This window comes from Hyla sarda, chromosome 8, assembly GCF_029499605.1.
Source record: "Hyla sarda isolate aHylSar1 chromosome 8, aHylSar1.hap1, whole genome shotgun sequence".
Taxonomy (NCBI): domain Eukaryota; kingdom Metazoa; phylum Chordata; class Amphibia; order Anura; family Hylidae; genus Hyla; species Hyla sarda.
The window spans coordinates 82289503-82305541 of NC_079196.1; the positions used below are offsets into that span (position 1 = coordinate 82289503).

A 16039-nucleotide genomic window follows, 5' to 3' on the forward strand; every position below is an offset into this window, starting at 1 on the left:
ATTGGGCTGATGTGCGGTATTAACCCTTCAGACTTCACCGTGGCGGTCCCGAACAGCTACGCTGAGCTAACCGGCAGCATATTCTCCCATTTTAGACGCCGCGATCAACTTGATCATAAAACACTTTCCACCCACCTCACAAAGAACATGCCACGAGGATTAAAAAAAGAGACTGGTGAAACTTTATTCCCAGAAATTCCTCACAAAGTGGGACATAGCACTCCTGGATTCCTCAGCCAAACTCATCACATACATTGTGGAGGAGGAGAGTGAACTGGCCACCATGCAAAACAAACTGCATGACCTTAAAAGCAACCTAGCCAAGTTAAAAGATCATGAGGAGTTTGTTCGTTTGGAGCAACTGGTGTTGGATGAACTAGATGCTGTGGAGAATGGCATCATGAACATAAAAAAAAGTCAAATTTTAATGGGACACTATGGACTATAACAAAGATCAGGTGTTCACCTGGCATCAGAATACAGAAAGTGATCCCGACATGCCCGGCTCCCTTTTACAAACCCCTCGCACCAAATCTAGATGCAGGTGCAACTCCAAGTTTAAATCACCTAGGAGGGTGAGCTTCTCGGACCCCGTCAGTTCACAGGAGGAGGAAGCACGGGCTCGTCAAGATGCGGCTCCCAGAGATATGAAAGGAGCCTTTAGCAATGGGCCATCAAGCACAGGAGCAATTTAAACAAAAAACAAAAAAAAAAAAAACGATCGGGCCCCAAAAGAAAAGCAAAAGGATCAGGTGAGCAGGCCGTCAACATAGGAGAAAGGTGTTATCCACTGTGGTCCCTGTTGACTCCGAGATAAACCAAATGACCAACCTATCAGCATGTCTACTTTCTCTTGCACAGATTACCCTTTTGAGCAAAGGACTCAACTTAGCCACTAGAGACCCTGTGCCTGGGACTAACAGGGATGAAAGTCATGTGGACATTGCTTGTACTAATTTTAGAGACCAGAATATAATGTTACAGCTTTCTAGTGTGCAAAAAGAAAATTAAGCTTTTTGTGATGTCTTACAGGTCCCGTAGCGCTCCACCAGCCCTGGATTCTATCCTGTGGCCCCCCGACCAGAGACCCTGGATAGGTTCCAGGAGTTGGTGGAAAGGTATCTAATTAAATGACATAAGAAAGTCACTGTTACTAAGGGTTACCACAATCTGAACAAAGGTGAAAGAACTGCACTGAGTGCAAGTTATGTGATAATGATTACATTACTATTCATAATTCAGATAAGGGGGGGGGGGGCATTATTGTATTGGATTCAGGGTTGTACAAAAAATTAAATAATGATATTTTGTCAGACAATGCAATTTACCGTAGATTGAGGAGACCCTACTAGGGGCTTTCAAAACAACAACAAAAAAACTATTGAAGGAAGACGTTGCATTAGGGGCTATTGACAACAAGTTAGAAGAATTTCTGTGTGTCCAACCCCATCATACCAGTGTTCCACTCACTCCCATAGGTCCACAAGGGCATTTTTCCACCTCCCTTCAGACCCATAGTGTCTGGGATAGGGTCCCGTAACCACAACAATTTTGCAAGACACCAAGCATGTAATTAATATTCTGGACAACATGATATGGAGGGATGAATTCTCGTTGGCTACCTGCGCTGTACTAGGACTCTACCCCTTCATACCATGGTCTAAAGGGCTTGACGCTCTCTCTCTTCATTTGGACAGGTTCAGCAACTACTCCCCTGGTCTGAAGGAATTTATCGTCATGGCTACCGAAATTTCTGTTACATCACAATTATTTTATGTTTGATAGCGATTTCTTTCTTCCGACAAGGGGAGCTTCCATGGGAGCCAAATACTCCCCCTCATTTGCAAACATATTTATGTTTTATTGGGAGCAGCAATTTATTTTCACTCCAGATAACCCCCTTTTTTAAGACATCCACTAGATCGGCCGATTTATCGACGCTGTGTTAATAATATGGAAGGGGTCGGAGATGGGGTTTTCTCAGTTCATGCAGTATATCAGTGAGAATGATCTCAATCTGGCTTTCACGTCCCACTTTGGTGGAACCTCAGTAAATTTTCTTGACATCACTTTATGTAGTAGTGGAACCCAGATTGAGATTGCTCCTTATAGAAAAGAAATAGCCATAAATTCGGTTTTATTGGCCTCCTCATGCCACCTGAAACACATGTTACACAATATTCCTTTTTGAGAGATGTGCTGGATAATAAGAAATTGCTCGAGTGATGAGCATTTTAAAATGACGGCTAATGAACTGGCCAATAGGTTTAAAGCTAGGGGTTACACAGAGGATGTTTTAACAAAAACATGTAATAGGGTAGAGAAAATAGATTGAAGTAAGCTGATATTCCAGGAGACGCAGTGGAAGGAGACAATTACAGGATAATACCGGTAAAGACAGAAAGAGAAAACCCTTCTTTGTCACTCCGTATAGTATACAATTCAACCAAATCAAACAGATTATAAAAAGGTATACCCCCGTGTTGAAAACAGACCCATATTAAAGAAATAGTCTCAGAAGCCATAGCAACAGTCTCTAAACAGGTTCCCTCCTTAGGTTCCACCCTATCTCCCAGCTTTTTTTCCAGTAATGGCAATAAAAATAAAGATAGAAAGCGGAATTGGTTGGATACGGTAGGTAATTGGAAATGTGGGCATACTAGATGCATGACATGTGATTTCATGGACCTTACAAGGAGAATAGTTTCATGTCACACAGGTAATAGCTACCACATATGGGAATACATTAATTGCAATTCGAAATCAATAGTATATGTAGCCACCTGTGTGATGTGTAAATTAGAGTACGTGGGTTGCACAAGCAATTCGCTAAAGCCACGCTATAGGAAAAACATTGCGGATGCCAAGAACAATGGGTGGGCATATCCATGTTATCGAGGCACTTTAGGGACACTCATGCAGGGGATGTTCAATCTCTTAGGGTGTCTGGTGTCTAAAGGGTTAAATTAGGCCCAAGAGGAGGTGATTTAAGGAGAAAACTGTACAATAGAGAAATGTTTTGGATGCTCCTCCTTGAAACGAGACAACCGCAGGGTTTAAACAGGAGGTTAGATTTGATCATGACATGCCCCTAATGTTCTTTCCTGAATAATATGGGACATGTCTTGTTTTTTACTTTATTTCTCCTTTCAGGAAAGAAATTATTATTACATTGCATCTGCTTGATGTTATGGAGGATATGGATGTTGCGACTTGCAGGTTGTATTGCTTGTAGGGTCTGCCGTTGCGGATTTATTGGATGATGATTTTTCTAGTGCGGTAACTATCTTTGATATTAATGTGAACAGCTACCCTGGAAGACACAAACAACATCTCCATCCCAGGTTTTTGTACCGCCTTTGTATTTTAACCAATGATGTAATGGGTCATGTGAACTTTTTCTCACGTATTTTAACAAGTGTGGTTTGCATTATATGTCAGTCTACGATTAAGCACCTAGGTGCGAAACAGGTCAGACAGTCTCTGTATGTGACACCGGTCCAAGAATTTAATAGCAAGCAAACTTTGGTTTTACCTGCAAACCTCGAGTGCCGGACGTACTTCTTATTCACGCAAAATTATGTAATCATGAGTATCACTTTCATCGTCTTGACACGCAAAATAAAGAGAACATATAATTTTTACCGCAAATTGTACGACGTGAAAACGGAACCTTCCAAAATTAGCATAATTGCAGTTTTCTAAATTTTTTTGGGTTGTGCCATACATTTTATGGTAATATGAGTGATGTCATTACAAAGGACAACTGGTCGCGCAAAAAACAAGCCCTTATACTTATCTGTGGATGTAAATATAAAAGAGTTATGATTTTTAGAAGGTGATGTGGAAAAAAACGAAAATGCAAAAATCAAATTGGCCTGGTTCTTAACTCCTTAAGGACTCAGCGTTTTTACAGTTTTTGCATTTTCGTTGTTCCCTCCTTACCTTTTAAAAATCATAACCGTTTCTATTTTCCACCTAAAAATCAATATTATGGCTTATTATTAATGACATTAGTCATTTTACCCAAAAATCCACTGCGAAATGGGGGAAAAAATCATTTTGTAAATTTTGGGGGCTTCGGTTTCTATGCAGTGCATTTTTTGGTAAAAATTACACCTTATAATTATTTCTGGAAAAAATCATAACTACATGCAGGAAAATTTATACGTTTAAAATGTCCTCTTCTGACCCCTATAACTTTTTTATTTCTCCACATATGGGGATCTTTGAGGGCTCATTTTTAGCGCCGTGATCTGAAGTTTTTATTGGTATCATATTTTGATCTGACTTTTTGATTGTTTTTTATTCATTTTTTAATGGTATAAAAAGTGACCAAAATACGCTATTTTGGACTTTGGATTTTTTTTTTACGTGTACGCCATTGACCGTGCGGTTTAATTAATGATATATTTTTATAGTTAGGACATTTACGCATGCGGCAATACCACATATGTTAATATTTATTTTTATTTACATAGTTTTTTTTATGGGAAAAGGGGGGGATTCTGACTTTTATTAGGGAAGGGGTTAAATCACATTTATTAACACTTTTTTTTAGTTATAACATTGCATACACTGATCTCTTACACTGTTCACTGCCATGCAATAGCATGGCATTGATCAGTGTTATCGGTGCATGACTGCTCCTGCCTGGATCTCAGGCACGGAGAAGTCATTTGGCGATTGGACATGCAGGAGGCTGGTAGGGATCCTCCTGGTGTCCTGCAAGCTGTTTGGGACGCCGCGATTTCACCGCTGTGGTCCCGAACAGACCGACTGAGCTGCTTTCAGTTTCACTTCAGACGCAGCGGTAACTTTGATCGCCGCGTCTGAAGGGTTAATACCGGGCATCACCGCGATCGGTGATGTCCGGTATTAGCCGCTGGTCCCAGCCGTTGATGGCCACCAGGACCTACCCGATATGAAGCGGGGACACCGCGTGACCCCGCCTTATATCGCGGGAGCAGGCGCAGTACATATATTTATGTCGTAAAGGAGTTAAGGTCAAAATGGGCTTGGTCCTTAAGGGGTTAAAGGGGTACTCCGGTGGAAATTTTTTTTCCAAATAAACTGGTGCCAGAAAGTTAAACAGATTTGTAAATAACTTCTATTTAAAAATCTTAATCCTTCCAATATCAGCTTATCAGATGATGTATGCTACAGTGGAAGTTTTATTTCTTTCTGGAGTTCTTTCTTTTCTCTCTGACCACAGTGCTCTCTGTTGACACCTCTGTCCATTTCAGGAACTGTCCAGAGTACAAGCAAATCCCCATAGCAAACCTCTCCTGCTCTGGACAGTTCCTGACATGGACAGAGGTGTGAGCAGAGAGCACAGTGGTCAGACTAAAAAGAACTCCAAAAAGAAATACACCTTGCTCTGTAGTATACCACAGCTGATAAGTACTGGAAGGATTAAGATTTTTATATAGAAGTAATTTATGGCACCAGTTGATTTGAAACATTTTGTTTTCCACCAGAGTACCTCTTTAACTCAAACATAACATGAGTTAGTCACCAAGGACTTTTGTACTATATAGAACAACAGCTGCCTGGGTCATCCATAGAGTGTGGGAATAATCTTTGCTTGGAATGAGTTATATTTGCACCTGTCCAGTAATGTCAGGGTCATGTTCACTAAACAATGATGCAATAAGAAGTTAGAGAACATTGTGCCGCTCTATGAACACTACTGCACAGAGGAGCTGTAACATAATAATAATAATAATAATAATAATAGACACTACTGCACATGAGAGCTGTGAAAAAGTAGAACTAATAGTGATAAGAATATTTTATTAAGGCATATCCTTTTGGTTATTGGACTCATTGACAATGAAATGACATAAAATCAATAGGTAACAAAGACTATTATCAGACCTTCTTCTACCATTATGCCTTTATAAACTGACTAAAAAAGGGTCCAGCATCTTCCAGATAAAATCTGTAGCCATCCTTAACCCATTCAGAAACTGAAGTCTCCCTTTAGGGCAGGGGTCTCAAACTCGCATGAGCGCATGATGGGGGCATTATATATGTGAGGAGCGCATGATGGGGCATTATATATGTGAGGAGCGCATGATGGGGGAATTATATATGTGAGGAGCGCATGATGGGGGCATTATGTGTGAGGAGCGCATGATGGGGGCATTATATATGTGAGGAGCGCATGATGGGGGCATTATATATGTGAGGAGCGCATGATGGGGGCATTATATATGTGAGGAGCGCATGATGGGGGCATTATATATGTGAGGAGCGCATGATGGGGGCATTATATATGTGAGGAGCGCATGATGGGGGCATTATATATGTAAGGGGCGCATGATGGGGGCATTATATATGTGAGGGGCGCATGATGGGGGCATTATATGTGAGGAGCGCATGATGGGGGCATTATATATGTGAGGAGCGCATGATGGGGGCATTATGTGTGAGGAGCGCATGATGGGGGCATTATATATGTGAGGAGCGCATGATGGGGGCATTATATATGTGAGGAGCGCATGATGGGGGCATTATATATGTGAGGAGCGCATGATGGGGGCATTATATATGTGAGGAGCGCATGATGGGGGCATTATATATGTGAGGAGCGCATGATGGGGGCATTATATATGTGAGGGGCGCATGATGGGGGCATTATATATGTGAGGGGCGCATGATGGGGGCATTATATGTGAGGAGCGCATGATGGGGGCATTATATATGTGAGGAGCGCATGATGGGGGCATTATATATGTGAGGAGCGCATGATGGGGGCATTATATATGTGAGGAGCGCATAATGGGGGCATTATATATGTGAGGGGCGCATGATGGGGGCATTATATGTGAGGAGCGCATGATGGGGGCATTATATATGTGAGGGGCGCATGATGGGGGCATTATATATGTGAGGAGCGCATGATGGGGGCATTATATATGTGAGGAGCGCATGATGGGGGCATTATATATGTGAGGAGCGCATGATGGGGGCATTATATATGTGAGGAGCGCATGATGGGGGCATTATATATGTGAGGAGCGCATGATGGGGGCATTATATATGTGAGGGGCGCATGATGGGGGCATTATATATGTGAGGAGCGCATGATGGGGGCATTATATATGTGAGGGGCGCATGATGGGGGCATTATATGTGAGGGGCGCATGATGGGGGCATTATATATGTGAGGAGCGCATGATGGGGGCATTATATATGTGAGGAGCGCATGATGGGGGCATTATATATGTGAGGAGCGCATGATGGGGGCATTATATATGTGAGGAGCGCATGATGGGGGCATTATATATGTGAGGAGCGCATGATGGGGGCATTATATATGTGAGGAGCGCATGATGGGGGCATTATATATGTGAGGAGCGCATGATGGGGGCATTATATATGTGAGGAGCGCATGATGGGGGCATTATATATGTGAGGGGCGCATGATGGGGGCATTATATATGTGAGGAGCGCATGATGGGGGCATTATATATGTGAGGGGCGCATGATGGGGGCATTATATGTGAGGGGCGCATGATGGGGGCATTATATATGTGAGGAGCGCATGATGGGGGCATTATATATGTGAGGAGCGCATGATGGGGGCATTATGTGTGAGGAGCGCATGATGGGGGCATTATATATGTGAGGAGCGCATGATGGGGGCATTATGTGTGAGGAGCGCATGATGGGGGCATTATATATGTGAGGAGCGCATGATGTGGGCATTATATATGTGAGGAGCGCATGATGTGGGCATTATATGTGAGGAGCGCATGATGGGGGCATTATATGTGAGGAGCGCATGATGTGGGCATTATATATGTGAGGAGCGCATGATGGGGGCATTATATGTGAGGAGCGCATGATGGGGGCATTATATATGTGAGGAGCGCATGATGGGGGCATTATATATGTGAGGAGCGCATGATGGGGGCATTATATATGTGAGGAGCGCATGATGGGGGCATTATATATGTGAGGAGCGCATGATGGGGGCATTATATGTGAGGAGCGCATGATGGGGGCATTATATATGTGAGGGGCGCATGATGGGGGCATTATATATGTGAGGGGCGCATGATGGGGGCATTATATGTGAGGGGCGCATGATGGGGGCATTATATATGTGAGGGGCGCATGATGGGGGCATTATATATGTGAGGGGCGCATGATGGGGGCATTATATGTGAGGAGCGCATGATGGGGGCATTATATATGTGAGGGGCACATGATGGGGGCATTATATGTGAGGAGCGCATGATGGGGGCATTATATATGTGAGGGGCACATGATGGGGGCATTATATGTGAGGAGCGCATGATGGGGGCATTATATATGTGAGGGGCGCATGCGGCCCAGCCTCATCCAGCCGCTACCTCCAGTGGCCCCCAGATAATTTGAGTTTGAGACCCTTGCTTTAGGGTATTTTCACTCAAAGGGGGACATGTATCAAAGATTTTACTCCTATTTTGTGTGTATTTTTTGGCGCAAAATTTTGCGCAAGCCCTTTTTTTGCGCATTTTTTTTGCGCAAGTTTTGGTAGAGCATGTCCTCCAGATGTGGCTGAATCAGGGTACCTTGGAGTGACATCTATAGTACACATGGATTTATTAACTGCGTACTTTTCCTTTACACCAAACATTTTGCCACAAGAGCTGGTTTTTTCACAAATATAAGCCATCTTGGACTTAATGTAGCAAGATGCTCTAAATCATTGATTCTATTTTCCAAAGAGTGGATTGAGGAGATTACTATATTTACCCCCAATTTATGAAGCTCATTGCGCTTGATTGATAAATTTAGCACTTCTGCGCATAATTTAGAATTCGGGAAAAGGGGTAAACTGCTTCTACCATACACAAATAATGATACATGTCCCCCACAGTATACAATGTTGGTCTTTATGCCTTGTACGATTGATTTAGAGGAAGCCTGTGATCCTTTAGGGTAAAACACTCGAGCTCCTTAGCTCCAAGTTGACACAATGTCCCATAAGTACTAAATTCCCACACTGCAACAATACAGATTGGTGACCTCTCCCTTGAATAGAGTTCACATCATTACTATAAAAATCAAGAGCACATTTGGAAATAATCAAAGTGCTGCTGTAAAGGGCACATTGCCACTTGTGGTTACAATAATTCCACATTAACCCTTGTCGTGCCAAATGTTTTTCCAGCCATAAGCCATGCCCTGGTCTTGCCCTGCTGTCAACAACTACCACCAATGCGGTCCATTGCGCTTGAACCCAAAGTTATAATCTATATTTGCATCAGTGCAGAGACGCAAATTGGTGCAAAAGGTTTGTGCAAGCTTTTTTGAAGAAAGCTGAAGTTTGCACAACATTTTATGCACATTAATAAATTCCCTACACTGTAGAGTATGCAGTATGAATTACTGCATTTGAGTAATAAAACATTTCACTGTGTCTGTAGCTCATCTCAGATGTTAACCAATTCTATATTACTATAAAATAATGCGCAGTATGTCTCCTTCTCCAGATCAGACCTTGCTCTTCTATAACAGCTGCTGGCACAACCTGCTGACAATTACATGGCACACCAAATCATGCATTGTATTTCCCAGCACTGACTACTGATAAGACTTATGTTCCTTCTTTTGTTTGCAAAGTAATTAAGATTCTTAATTAGGGAAGTTGATAAAACTGATAACATATCTAGAGCTGCCCATAGTAAAACAATTACTGCTTATCTTTAACATAAAATAAATGTGCCATATGCTCTTAGCTCCAGGGTAGACTAGAAGAATGACCAGACCTATTTCAGAGAACAATCAATAAAGCAGACAGTGTTAGGAAATAGAGATGAGCGAATTTACAGTAAATTCGATTCGTCATGAACTTCTCGGCTCGGCAGTTGATGTCTTTTCCTGCATAAATTAGTTCAGCTTTCAGGTGCTCCGGTGTGCTGGAAAAGGTGGATACAGTCCTAGGAAAGAGTCTCCTAGGACTGTATCCACCTTTTCCAGCCCACGGGAGCACCTGAAAGCTGAACTAGTTTATGCAGGATAAGTCATCAACTTCCGAGCCGAGAAGTTCGTGATGAATCGAATTTACTGTAAATTCGCTCATCTCTATTAGGAAACAATCTTTGGGATAGAGGGCACAGGAAAGACACATTTACACAATTAGTTATCTCTAAGTTAAATTTCATTGAAATGATTACCCCATCGCAAATGGGGAAATAGAAAAAAAAATATGAAAAAAAAGGCACATGGAAGGATATTCGGGGAAATTTATCATCGTTGCTTTGGTAAGCGAGTTCTGTAGGCATTTTTTTCTTGCTTTTGGTTTTGCTTATGTATGACTAATTTATTATACTATCATAGGGGGGTTGATAAATTTGGCTTACATAAGCTAAAACCAATAAATCACTTTTAAATACCATATTTTTTTTTGCACACATAAGCAAAAACCAATAAATGACTTCAGAACACCAATTTGTAACCCCACCTCTAGTCGCAGCTGTGAAAAAAAGTATGTATGTATGTATATGTATACATGTTTACATGTTTATTACATTTAATTTACCACTCCCCCCCCTCCTATGGACTACATTAGATTTGGTGGTGTACGGTGTCCAGTTTGTTTAATATTAATAAAATGGTTAACAACAAGGGCCTGTGGTGGGAGTGATTTTTGAAATAAAGTTTTTTAAACGTGTTGTGTTTATTTAATTTTTTTAACTTTTCAGGGTTAGTAGTAGAAGTTCTCTTATAGACGGAATCCATTACTAAGCCGGGGCTTATCATCACCCCCAAAACCAGCTAACGCTAACCCCCAATTATTACCCCGGTACCCACCACCACAGGGGTGCCGGGAAGAGCCGATATCAACAGGCCTGGGGCGTAAAAAATGGCGCTCCTGGGTCTAGGCGGTAACAGGCTAGCATTACTTAGGCTGGGGAGGGCCAGTAACAATGGCCTGGTAACGTCAGGCTGTTGCTGCTTGGTTAGTATCTGTCTGAGAATAAAAATACGGGGAACCACTCAAATTTTTTTCCTAAATAATTCAATATATAAAAAAAAAAACGCATAGGGTTCCCTGTATTTTTATTCTCAGCCAGATACCAACCAAGCAGCAACAGCCTGACATTACCAGGGTGGGTGAGGACCATTGCTACTGGCCCTTCCCAGCCTAAATAACGCCAGCCTGTTACCATCTAGGCCCAGGAGCACCATATTTGATGCTCCGGGCCTGTTGGTACTGGCTCTTCCTGGAACCCTTGTGGCGGTAGGTACCGGGGTAATAATTGGAGGTTAGTGCTGTTTTTGAGGCTAACGCTAAGCCCGGCTTATAATGGATTCCGTCTATAAGACAGCTTCTCCTACTAAGCCTAAATAAATAAAACGTTTATAAAAAATTTATTCCAAAAAACACTCCCCCCACAAATCCTCGTTAACCATTTTATTAGTATTTAAAAAAACAACGAAAAATAAAAAACTTGGGTCATCGTTGTAGTCCTCCGAATCCAAAGTAGTCCTCTGCATAAACGGATCTAAAATAATAAGAAAAAAAAACACAAATATGTTAGTACATTTATAGGGCTCTCCCCTGGGGAGAACGCCCATAAAGCAGTGTTTCCAAACAGGGAGCCTCCAGCTGTTGCTAAACTACAACCCCCATCATTTCCAGACAGCCTTTGGCTGTCTGAGAAGATGGATGGTTTAATTTAGCAACAGTGAGCCTCCAGTTTAGCAACATCTGGAATCTTGTTGTTCCTAAACTACAACTCCTATGATAGGAATTGTAGTTTAGGAACAGCGAGGCTTCAGCTGTTGCTAAACTACAACTCCATTTATGGGAATTGTAGTTTAGAAACAGCTGGAGGCACCCCGTTTCTAAACTACAACTTCTAGGATGGAAGTTGTAGTTTAGAAACAACTGGAGGCACCCTGTTTCCAAACTAAAACTCCTGTCATGGAAGTTGAATTTTTGGAAACAGCTGGAGGCACCCTTTTTCTAAACTACAAGTTCTAGGACGGAAGTTGTAGTTTAGCAACAGCTGGAGGCACCCTTTTCCCAACTACATCTTCCATGACAGGAGTTTTAGTTTAGAAACAGCTGGAGGCACCCTTTTTCTAAACTACAACTTCTAGGACGGAAGTTGTAGTTTAGCAACAGCTGGAGGCACCCCGTTTCCAAAATACAACTTCCATGACAGGAGTTTAAGTTTAGAAACAGCTGGAGGCACCCAGTTTCTAAACTACAACTTCCAGGATGGAAGTTGTAGTTTAGAAACAGCTGGAGGCACCCTGGTGTTAAAATGCCAGCTGCATCTACCACCAGCCCACTAGCTGTTGCTAGACTACAACTCCCAGCATGCCCTTACAGTGAGGACATGCTGGGAGTTGTAGTTGCAACTCTTGGGCGGGTGATTGATACAGGCCGGCTCCCACAAATATGAAACTACACTGTAATTTCATATTTCCCAGGCTGTGCTGTGATTGGCTGGTTGGTCTCAGCCAATCACAGCACCGCCTGGGAAATATGAAAGAACAGTGTAGTTTCATATTTCTGGGAGCCAGCTCCGCTGCCCTGGCCCCACATCTTCTTCCAGCCCCTGCTCATTTCTCCCCCGCCGCCATTCATTTCCCTGCCATTCATCTCCTCCCAGCCGCCGCTCATCTCCTCCCAGCCGCCGCTCATCTCCTCCCAGCCGCCGCTCATCTCTCCCCGCCTCTTATTTCCTCCCAGCCTCCACTCATCTCTCCCAGCCGCCGCTCATCTCCTCCCAGCCGCCGCTCATCTCCTCCCAGCCACCGCTCATCTCTCCCCGCCTCTTATTTCCTCCCAGCCTCCACTCATCTCTCCCGGCCGCCGCTCATCTCCCCCCAGCTGCCGCGCATCTCTCCCCGCCGCTTATCTCCTCCCAGCCGCCGCTCATCTCTCTCCGCCGCTTATCTCCTCCCAGCCTCTGCTCATCTCTCCCGGGAGATATGAGCGGCGGGGGGGGCGAGATGAGCGGCCGCGGCGGGTTAAGATTACGGGGGAGATATGTGATTTATAGAGGGGCAGTGGGAGGGGAGATATGAGATGAGCAGGTGCCTGGGCTCCTTTTGTACAGATGTGATTTCAGATTTCCCGCAGGAGCCGTGATCTTGGCTCCCAGCGGGAAATATGAAATCCGTTCTCCAAAGCAAGTTTTGTAAGCCAGCTCCAGACTTTCTTAAATTTACGCTGTTTTGGAGGCGGTTGAAACTTTTTGTGCGACTTTCGCACTTGATAAATCCCTGACCACTGCAAAGTGAAAACTGAAACTTGGTTTGGTAAGCTCTTCTGTAGCTTTTTGCTTACAGCCAAATGTCGCACAAAAAATTGCTTAGGTGCACATGCGACTTTTTGTGTGACTTTTGTAAGCAAAAAAAGAGCTCTAAATCCCTTGATGACTTTCCCCCATTATGCTTAAAGTCAAGAAGAATATAAACCTAATTTAAAGAAGACCTGATGGCTCTCCAAACATGTCTGTTTTAGTAAATACATGTGTTCACCATGGAACCATCATTTCTTTGAACGCTATGTTCTATTGTTTCTCTGTTATTCTTAGTGTTATGGCTCATTCACACTCTCGTTGTGCTCTGAGAAAGGAAGCCCCTTCAGGACAAAGGGAGTTGAACAGAGAAAAAATAGTGCATGCCCTTTTTTTTTTCTCCGCTCAAGTCCAGATCCCTGACGGGCCACATGCAAGTCAATGGGATCTTTCAGGGTCTGGTGGTATCAGGTTTGTTTCCGGGCCATTCTGGGTCCATTTACAGCAACAACAAAAAAAAAAGCAAGGACAGGACAGAGCATAATGGCAGTATGAACTTAGATCAGCACAAAGAGCAAAAAAACAGGAACTGCAAGTGTGAATACAGTCCACACAAATACCAAACGAGACCACAAATGTAAAAAATAGCGGTCAGCTGTGTGTCAGCGTGGGGCTCAATGTCGGACAAAAGCAACAAGAAATGCATAGAGAAAGGTCAAGAAGACATGGCAACTCACCAAATGACAGCAGGATAACGATGTTTATAAGGAAGATGCTTTACACAGACATCCATAAATAATGCGGACACGCTGCAGGAGAGTGGAATGGGATCGGGGGCAAGGCAACGTCAGTTTCATGTCACATGATGCTTTTTCTGGCCTCCTCAGAGGCCGGAAGAAGCGTCAGGTGATGTGAAACGGACGTTGCCTTGCCCCCGATCCCATTCCACTCTCCCGCAGCGTGTCCGCATGATTTATGGATGTCTGTATAAAGCATCTTCCTAATAAACATCGTTATCCTGCTGTCATTTGGTGAGTTGCCATGTCTTCTTGACCTTTCTTTATGCAGTATGAACTTCGCCTTACCTTTACCCTTGGGAGATGTTCCTCAGCACTGGCTAATAAGGGCTGTGTTAGACTGCAGGTGGGCACTACCTATTGACAAGGGGAATGGTAACACCAAATGGTCAAATTATTCATATATTTCCAAGAGGAATAACAGAGCAATTGCACAATACAGGGAAAATGCAAATTGTGCTGTAAAATATCTGTATTATGTCAGTTACATGATTTGTAGCCTTGTGCCCACTGCCAGTTACATGGCACCGACCATGCGCCAAATTTTAGTTATGATTATTTCTACAACTATAACACGCTGTATGTTTTATTTTTTCTCTCTCTCTTACAGGATATACACTGAAGTCACAAACTGTACCATCTTACTGGCGTTCTATCAGAACTGCTATTGGCCAAACTACGTAGTGGATAAGTTCTTCACAGGTGTTCATAAGAAGTATTTCCACGACTGTGCCCTGACTGGCAGGCTGCCAGCTGACCCTCCACTGCCCATCCTGTGCTCTTTCATCTTTATCCCTGTCCTTATAACACTTCTTATGACAGGATTGGTTGTATGGAGAAGCAAGCGCAGTGAAGGAATTGTTTGACGACAGATTGGACCACTATAGACCCTCATATCTGAAGATTACCTTTTCAGCAAAGTTTGGGGGGAGAGAAGAAAACCAGTGACAATAGTTCCACAGTGTTATCTAGTCTTCAGATTGAAGCTGTACTGGGCCATCTGAAAGTATTAAAGAACACAACCCTATGTCTGGCTGAACAAGACAAGACAGTGAAAACAGGAAGATGCTGTAGTAATACTTAGATTGATCTGCAAAGACTAGCGTTTTTTATAATAAACTACAAGACACATGTTTAACTTAAAAACGGTTGCCGTCCCCTTGAAAAAAAAACAAAAAACCGTAAGACTGCCAGTTACAGTCTGGTCACTAGGACCTCCTTCTGATCCCCGGGACCCTACAGTGCTAACTATGAATGGAGAAGTGGTCACTCGATTAAAATGGATGGGAGATAACATTTAGCGGGGGCTGGTATGGGCACGTTTTCATTGATGATCAGTCCTGAAATAACAGATGTATGTGATGAGGAGTCACAGATGTTCACTCTCCACTGGCCATGTAGCATGCACATACTCTGGTATTGCAAAAAGTATAACAATAAAGTCATCAATGAGTTTTCCGTAGCTAAGTAAAGCAAAAAGCATTCAAATAATATCTGACATTAATCAGTAGTCAGAGATATTCTATATCATACGTGTTTGGGATATTCTGAATACTGACCACAGTTCAGTGGGTGACCCTTCTCCCTCCCCCTTTATAAACACAATATGGGTTGTGTTGTGCAGGTACAATAATATTTAAAGAGTCATTATCCTCAGAATTGTGAAGTATATTTCAGGATTTATAACAGCTTTAAAGGAAGCAGAAAATAATCTATTTTGTATTATTAAAAATTCAAAAATGTCTATTTTATTTTTTTCTGTTACTTGTAATAAATGTATTTATATAGATTATTGGTGATTGTTACCTGTTCTCATTGATCATAATGTTATAGATCTTATCCTAACAGGGTAACTTTTTCATGCAAGGGTATGCTCCTATCTTATGCCCACATTCTCTAGTAAGTACTTTAAGACATGTATGTACACCCCCATATTTTATATATATATATATATATATATATATATATATATATATACACACA

The 16039-nt window shown here is 42.6% G+C and overlaps 1 protein-coding gene across 3 annotated transcripts in view; it reads left to right on the forward strand.

The window, feature by feature from the left end:
- Positions 1-15829, forward strand: part of RAMP1 (receptor activity modifying protein 1) — a 118936-nt gene extending 103107 nt beyond the window's left edge. For all 3 annotated transcript variants that reach the window (XM_056535708.1, XM_056535710.1, XM_056535709.1), the window contains exon 3: positions 14667-15829. In XM_056535708.1, the coding sequence (XP_056391683.1) occupies positions 14667-14922 (256 nt within the window). In that variant the 3' untranslated portion in view covers positions 14923-15829. The remainder of the gene's footprint in view (positions 1-14666) is intronic.
- The last annotated feature ends 210 nt before the right edge of the window (positions 15830-16039 follow it).